The sequence below is a fragment of the Sinocyclocheilus grahami genome, unplaced genomic scaffold, assembly GCF_001515645.1.
Source record: "Sinocyclocheilus grahami isolate Dianchi unplaced genomic scaffold, SAMN03320097.WGS_v1.1 scaffold501.1, whole genome shotgun sequence".
NCBI classification, from domain to species: Eukaryota; Metazoa; Chordata; class Actinopteri; order Cypriniformes; family Cyprinidae; genus Sinocyclocheilus; species Sinocyclocheilus grahami.
Window position 1 is genome coordinate 354,423 of NW_015505680.1, and position 8,319 is coordinate 362,741.

An 8,319-nucleotide genomic window follows, 5' to 3' on the forward strand; every position below is an offset into this window, starting at 1 on the left:
GCAGGGATTGTAGGTGGGGGGAGTGAATGTACAGCGCTCTCTCCCACCTTCAATACCCCGACTGAGGTACCCTTGATCAAGGCACCGAATCCCCAACTGCTCCCCGGGCGCCGCAGCATGAATGGCTGCCCACTGCTCCGGGTGTGTGTTCACGGTTTGTGTGTGTTCACTGCTGTGTGTGTGCACTTTGGATGGGTAAATGCAGAGCACTAATTCCAAGTATGGGTCACCATACTTGGCCACATGTCACATCACTTTGTTTTTCATTAGTGTTTTTCATCAAGGAGACTGACCCTGAGAATCAAGACATATATAGACATAAACAGTGTGTGTTTAAAGAGATATATGGTGTAGTGAGGAAACAGAGGGAGATGGAAAATCCCAGTGATGACTTGGAAACCTGTTTGAGCCTGTGAGCGGAGAAGCTGAAACAAGGAAAATCAACCCTTAACTATGATTTAACACTCAACATTCACTTTCTCTTCCACACCCTGGTTTTTAGATTAGTTTTAAAAACAAATAAAATCTGATTTAGGGCATGGTCAGGAGAAATTATGCAGACCATATCAGCTAATCTCTAATTACAGATTCAAGTATTTATGTACAGAGTAAGTACACAAAAATAAATAAATAAAGAGTCACTGATATGTATATAAGTGATCTCTCTCTCTCTCTCTCTCTCTCTCTCTCTATGTATATATACTATCTACATTTTTGTGCTTAAGGAGGTGGAAAAAATCTATATCCTTCTAATAGTACATACATGTACAGTAGATATAAAGTCAATTTAAAAAATTTTATATTTCTGAGAAAAGCTCTAGCAGCATTTGTTTGCAGGTTAGTTGGTATTTTTTGTAATTCAATGAAATTGAGATATTTTAAGTTTCACTTTGCTTGTGTGGTCAATAAATGACATTCTCATAAACATTTAGCAAACAACAGGTTATATTCTCATTAAATGATCAGTTTATCCACTGACGATTCAACAGCATCCTTTCTCACAGTCCCACACACCCTTCGGATACTCCTCAGTACAACCAGATTTCTCTAGAAATGTATATTGTTTGAGAATTTATTGAGTTATTGTTGGACAAAATAGTCCCTTGTTGTTTCTTCATGCCAAAAGGTTAAACAAGTTGCAAAATCGAATGATTAATTTCACACTTGATTTCAACTCTTCTCAGAACATGAAGAGAGGTGAAGTATTCAGGCTTGATCTGTACGAGCTGTCAGCAAACAAACATATCTTTCTATTGTAATGTGTAGTTTGGAGTCAGTAAGATTTTTTTAATGTTGGCAAAGAAGCTCACCAAGGCTGCACTGTAAAAAAAATTTACGGTAAAAAAACGGCAGCTGTGGTTGCCGGAATTTTACAGTAAAAAATACGGTAGCAACATTTTAGGTTTTACGGTTTTAACTTAAATTTACAGTTAAATACCGTAATTTCATTAACTGAAATAATGTTAATATACCAACCTATTGAAGTACTGAAATCTGTTTTGTACCTTTGTAATACACTGATAATCACCAAATGCAGGTGGTGATGAGAAAGTCACATGATGAACCAAAGCCATCACAAACAGCTTTTAAATAATAACATATATAGAAGGTGCACAGTGTCATTCACACAAACTCCAAACACCATCATGGTAACACACATGAAACTGAAATAATGCGATAAACATTCATTTAACAACATGTAACATACAACCCTAATATACAAAACTGATAAGGAAACACTAAGAAGAAACATAGTTATTTCAACAACAAAAAAACATCAAATTTGAAATGTAACGCAGAGAATTCTGGGAATGTTTGGGATCGGTTATTCACTGTAAATTATACGGTCTTTTTTCACTTCCAAAAATGGTCTGCTACCGTAAAATTACATGTAATGTCCAATACAGTTTTTCACCATATATAGTAGGCGAATTTACCGTTAACCATTTAACAGGATTTTACTGTAGCATTTTTACAGTCTTTTACTGTTAAATTCACGGTAATTTTTTACAGTGTGCATTTTTTTTTATCAAAAATGCTGGAAAACACTAATATTGCGAAATATTATTACAATTTTAAATAACTGTTTTCTATTTTTATATGTTTTGAAATGTAATAATCTATTGTGACCGTCAAAAATGAGAGATTGTACCTGGTACTATTCCACTCTCTCTGTTCATGGCGGTCTCAGCAAGAGGGGGTGGATTGGTATTTGCTGAGCCTTTAGAGACAATGAAGATTATGTTAAAACATGCATGTACAAACTATCATTAACCTGATGTAATTAAGGCTGTTTGATGTACTACCATTTCTATCAGAGTTGGAGGGGGGCCATGAAGACACTGGGGAAACTATCTGGAAAGAGAAAACAACAGGCTATTCATTTTTTTTTATCAAAAATGCTGGAAAACACTAATATTGTGAAATAGTATTACAATTTTAAATAACTGTTTTCTATTTTTATATGTTTTGAAATGTAATAATCTATTGTGACCGTCAAAAATGAGAGATTGTACCTGGTACTATTCCACTCTCTCTGTTCATGGCGGTCTCAGCAAGAGGGGGTGGATTGGTATTTGCTGAGCCTTTAGAGACAATGAAGATTATGTTAAAACATGCATGTACAAACTATCATTAACCTGATGTAATTAAGGCTGTTTGATGTACTACCATTTCTATCAGAGTTGGAGGGGGGCCATGAAGACACTGGGGAAACTATCTGGAAAGAGAAAACAACAGGCTATTCAGTATTTCCTAAATTTGATCTTTTAGGAACTAAATGAATTGCAAAAAGTCAGTGTTATTATAAAGCTTGGAATTTTTTTTAAATTGTATTCGTCTGAAAGAAGAAAGTCATATACACCTGGATGGCTTGAGAGTAAATCATGGGGTGATTTTCATTTTTGGGTGAACTATCCCTTTAAATACCATAAGAGAACAGTGATTGGTGCGGAAGGGTTATATAAATAAGCACAGGGTGACGTTACATAAAAAAAGTAAGTTGTTTCAGAAGCGTGGCTACATTTTGTAAGAATAAAAGAATGGAAAGACAACAATGATTTTTGATCTTTACACTGACACCAATCTGTGTGGATGCAGCATCAAATCAGAGCAAGTTTTCAGATACAATGTCAATGTAGACATTACCTATCCACATGTATATTTCTCACCTATGATTAATCTATTCTGTAACATAAAATGCCTGGTTATGGAGATAAAGCAAGTAGTATTTGTCTAGTCATGTGATTCCAACATGGCAGCTCCCATGACGGGCGACCTGCCCCATGTAGAATCAAGCAGCTTTGAAGTATTCATCAAATGTAAGTGTACATCATTTTTAATATATCTGTCAAAAGTAGTATTCAATTATCCAGAGGTAAAACTGTGGAAAAGTTACATACACCTCTGTAGAACCTATCCCATCCAAGCACTGATATGTGGCAGTGAGAGAGGGGAGCATGTCCCAGCACTGTTTAACAAAGATAAGAAACTATGCCATGACTGAAAGTTTCCAAAACATGCTGAAAGACAGGAAATGAGACAGAGAGAGAGAGAGAGAGAGCAAGAGAGATTTACTGTTTCCCAAGAAGTTTTGCTCCTCAAACATTTGATCTGTGCTGTAAGTGCAATTTAATCTGATTGCAATGATGTAACCTTTCCTCCTCAGCTTTGCAGAATAGGCTACACATAAATTAGAGAGATCTAAAAAAAATAATAATAATGACAGGCTTCTCATTTTTGCGTGGAATATCCCATTAGCACATCAAATGCAATGTGCTACATTTGAAACGGCATGGCAATATTTTATTGTGTTACACTGCCATCTTGTTGCACGAACACTTTGGTGCATATGAGTAGTATTGCATTTAAAACTTTCTCTTTAATAGCATAACTTTTTAATATTATTAACATTAAATACTACTGTTATTTACAAAATATTGATATATTTAAATAATTTATGATCAATTGCAAAGCCAGTAAAAGAATCATTATTGATGTACAGAGTTGTATTACATTTTATGTATACTGTAATGTGAGAATGAAACAAGTGAAACAATTGCCTGAACTTTAACTTATATTTGTGTTTATTTTTAGTAGTAATTAGTTTGAGATCAAACAATAATTAACTTCCAGCAGTATGATTATGGACCTCCTGTTAAAGACTGTCTCCTGTTTACTTTGTTTGTTTTTTTTGATTCTGCAATTTGATACTAAAATTATTAAGAAAGACATCAAGCAAATGATTATGCCACACTGTCTACCATCATGCAAAGGGTGTTTGTTGATGCAGGTGACCCATTTCATCAATTTACTTCTTAATCACAGTTCTGTTTTTGATGGTCTTGAAAAGCAGAAATGGAAGAGTGAGAAACGGCCCTTGACCACAGGCTTTCGCTCTCAGTGACGTACAGCAATATTATGTAAGGCCAAAATTACTGGTTCTCCCTGCTGAAGATTGCAATTAGCATTGCTAAATGTAGAATAGTCAGCCTCTACTTGTATGTCTTGGGCAACAACCATGTAAACATGGAAGCTCCCCCATGGAAGCCCCCCCAAATAAAATTAAGAGTTACTCAGTTTCACTTTTAAACCTGCTACATAACTTCCACATATTCACAAGATGTGCAGGCAATATTTCCAACACTGTCATTCGAACTTTTGTTTGGTTAGAGCCACATCCGTTATGAACAACTGCCTGCTGTGACCACAAAAAAACAAGCCCACTCTCTTGTACTATACATGCAGATGACTTGAATATGTCCAGAAGTTTGCGTACCTCATTATTTCACTGCAAAAACAACATTTCTGTCTCGTTTTCCAGGGGGAATTTTTTTTTTAAAGATTTTAAAGGGGTCCTATTATGCTATTTTACAAAGTCTTGATTTTGTTTTGGGGGTGTACTAGAACAGGCTCTCATACTAGGTTGTTCGAAAAACACATTATTTTAACATATTTTACATTATTACAACACCTCTCTCCCCAGTCTGGCATGAACGGCTCGAATAGTTCCTATATCACATAAAGGCCCGCCTTCTGAAATGTGCTGTGATTGGTTAGCTGGGCCAGTGTGTGTTGTGATTGGCAGCACTCGGCACCTGGTCGGGAAATGTCATGCCCCTTACCATAGCTACCTGCAAGCTTCAGTGTAAATATTGAGTCAAAATCAAATCAAATTGAGCGAGATTTAAACCCGGATGATTGTAACCACTCTAAGTTCATCTGCTTTGGGAAAGCTAGCGTGTCTCCGACATAGTGATAACACTCGTTGCCTTCTCTAGTGCAGCTCAACCAGGTCTCATCCCATTCGTCAATATTTGTGATATCACAAATCCCGGAAAATATGCGTTGTAGTCCAAACGAGTCGTTCGTTGTAGTTTTTGAAAAGTGATTTCTGTTAAATAAAATATCTCCTTTTGAAGTGGACTTTGAGCTTTGTAACTGTGCAGATATTTTTTATGCTCAAACAGCAACATTACAGACTAAATAAAGTTGAAAAAGGGAAAAAGCATAATAGGACCCCTTTAAGAAGCATTTCTTTAAGTTTTAAGTTTTTAAGCAATTTCTTTTTTTTTTGTTATAAATATATTTTGTGAGGTTTATGTTTAAACACAAAAAATAAACAATTCATAGTTTATGTATATTTTGGCTCATTTGACCCTTACGTCAGAATACAAATATTTGCATGTAAGAAGCAGCAGGTGGCAGTAATACATCACGTCTCGTGTCATCCACCTGAATGCTGTCATAAAGTTCTGCTCCAAAACAGGATGCAAGACTTAATTGCGTTAATCATAAACATATGTAATAGAATGTTTATGACATTTTGTTTGACGTCAGTTTTAATTAAACACAATTATTCAGAATTTGTGACTATTGCAATTTAATCAACTACTCCACAACACTTTTTAAAGTTTTGTCATGATCCATCCTGATCCACGAGGTCTTGAAAATCCCTCATAAGGTCTTGAGAATCTCTGAAATGTCATGCCAGTTTCATGGAGTAGGATGCAGAAGTACATTTTATCATAATTCTTCTTTTATTTTATCATTTTAATATTTTATTGTTTATTTTAAATCAATGGCTTCTTCATCTTCAGCCTTGTTGTACCGTATAAAGGGCTGGACCAGGATGGATAATTAAATCCATTGTGATAAATGTCTTTATACTTCATCATTTTCCACTATTTATCTTTATGTTTGAGTGTAATGTCAATTTAAACTTTTATTACAACAGACCTCTAAAAACAACAAGTCACTCAATAGTACAGCAGCTTTATTTACAATAATGAATCACATGTACAAAGTATATTCAAATCCTGCATTAAATAATTTTACAGTTGTGATTACCACTGGATATAAACATAATTTAAAAGTCAATAAATAAAACAAGCAATAAACAGTGCACAATTACCTTGCTGAACCTGACCAGTTCATATATTTACAATCACATCTACATAGTTCCCTGCACGTCTCTCCTAAACTCCAAACAGTCATGAAGGTGCAAGTATATGTAACACTACCTGAATGTGCTCAGGACAATAGCTAACAAGAAAAGATGTATGTTGTGTCTAAAAGCGTATTTAAACGGCAAACATCTGACTTTACGGCATAAAATAATACATATGTTAAATATTTCAATAGACTGTATGCATGTGGTTAATAGATGTTGCCAAACAACCCTGTAGCCGGCCACTTCACATACGCATGCATAATGCTGAAAAGGAGAAAAGCACGTTCACCATATGGAGAGGCTTTGAGAGGCCACTAGAACATTGCGGGTCAGCTGTGATTCATGAGATCCACCTGACGAGGCCGAATCGTGGTTTATCACGGTGTCAGGATGCAGGTGGCCATCTTGCATGCCACAGCGGATATGAGAGCCGCGCCCCGACCGCTCCCCTCTTCTGATTGGATGAAGGTAATTTCGCAGTGAGGATTGATTTCCCACACAAGCTTATGGAACCGCTCCTTGAAACTGAATGGGAGAATTTGGAAAACACATTTTAATTGTGTGTATATCACATTGTGTTATATCCTTTACTCTATCTCTGTTTCCTCTTAATTTCCCCCCTCATTTCCCTTTGTTTGCCTTCCCATAATCCGTCTCACTCCTCTTGTACTTACTGAGGGTGTAGTTTGTAGACAGAGCCATCGACTCCCACAGTGATCTTCAGTTGCTCTTGACAGCGGCGTTCCCTCATTAGGTTGATGACGCCAGCGAGGCCGGCCCCGCACATGTGAGCAGCTCGCGTAGACACGCTCTCACAGACCAGACGCACAACATCACAGTCCAGCTCCGATGGTAAGATTCCCAGTGTGCTTAGGATGTTGTAGATCTGCTTTCTGTCCCCTGTGTCACTGAAATTAATCAAATAAAATGTGTATTAAGGTACAAGCATATGCGTTGTTATATCAATTCTGATTCTCTTAACCTTGCAGAGATAGTATCATCTTTTCATCATCTTTGGCATTTCCCTTGTGGAAAAGAAGTATACTTTAGCATATTTTTAGTACTTATTACAGACATACTTTAGATGAATATATTTAAAGGTGGGGTAAGCGATTTTTCAAAAACGCTTTAGAAAACTTGATTTGGGCCGACCAGCAAAACAAACTTGTAGCCAATCAGCAGTATGGGGTGTGTCTACTCATGATGTGGAGGAGAGAGCGTTCAGTGCACAGGACGGACAATTAGCGAGCCAAGCGACAGAAAGATAGAGATGGTGGATAAAAAACAAAAGAGGAAAACATCTGCGGAACAAAAGAAGGCTTAAGGCAAGAAGTAGGACCCGTGTAAATATCGGATCAGCTTTCCAGCGCTGGAGAGAACTCAAGGAGCGGAAGGCCTGCGATCGGACGCCAAGGTTGCTTTCTTTCTTCTCGATAGGTGAGTAACACCGTGTCTGCGCCGCAACAGCTAAAGTCTGTCTAGTACACTGGACGTGACCTTGAAAATCATTTGAAATTTGTGTCAATACATCATTAATAGAAAGCAGCAGCAGTTTTCTGTCGGGGGTTTGTTGTGTCGTGCCGCACCGCGTCCAGTGTAGACCATAGATATGTATATATTAATCTATGGTGTAGACAGCATCACTGATTATAATGAGTTCTATAGTATTTTGTCACGCCGTGCCACTTGCGTCCGGTGTAGACACAGTGTAACATTGGTTTTGCTTTGTTTAACAGAACTAATCGTTGCCTGGGTTGCGTACGTATGTGTGGGGCGGAGCTATCAAAATAGGGGCGAGACCCTTTTGGGGTAGGGGCGTGTTTGTTTTGGTGATTTCAAATGTCAACATTGGCTACCAGAAATCACTT

At 37.1% G+C, this 8,319-nt stretch overlaps 1 protein-coding gene and 1 long non-coding RNA gene across 3 annotated transcripts in view; both read right to left on the reverse strand.

Annotated features, from left to right (window-relative positions):
- Positions 1–2,723, reverse strand: part of LOC107554419 (uncharacterized) — a 9,802-nt gene extending 7,079 nt beyond the window's left edge. Inside the window, exons 1-2 of one of the 2 annotated variants that reach the window (XR_001605052.1) lie at positions 2,671–2,723; positions 2,517–2,585 (exon numbers count right to left, since the gene is read on the reverse strand). This is a non-coding gene — a long non-coding RNA (uncharacterized lncRNA). Of the gene's footprint in view, positions 1–2,152; positions 2,222–2,306; positions 2,360–2,516; positions 2,586–2,670 lie in introns of those variants that run through there. The other variant, XR_001605051.1, reaches the window with a different exon arrangement.
- A 3,554-nt stretch (positions 2,724–6,277) lies between these two features.
- The window catches only part of LOC107554418 (glucokinase-like), a 12,004-nt gene continuing 9,962 nt past the window's right edge, over positions 6,278–8,319 (reverse strand). Inside the window, exons 9-10 of the mRNA XM_016236910.1 lie at positions 7,126–7,359; positions 6,278–6,976 (exon numbers count right to left, since the gene is read on the reverse strand). Of these exons, the coding sequence (XP_016092396.1) occupies positions 6,829–6,976; positions 7,126–7,359 (382 nt within the window). The 3' untranslated portion in view covers positions 6,278–6,828. The remainder of the gene's footprint in view (positions 6,977–7,125; positions 7,360–8,319) is intronic.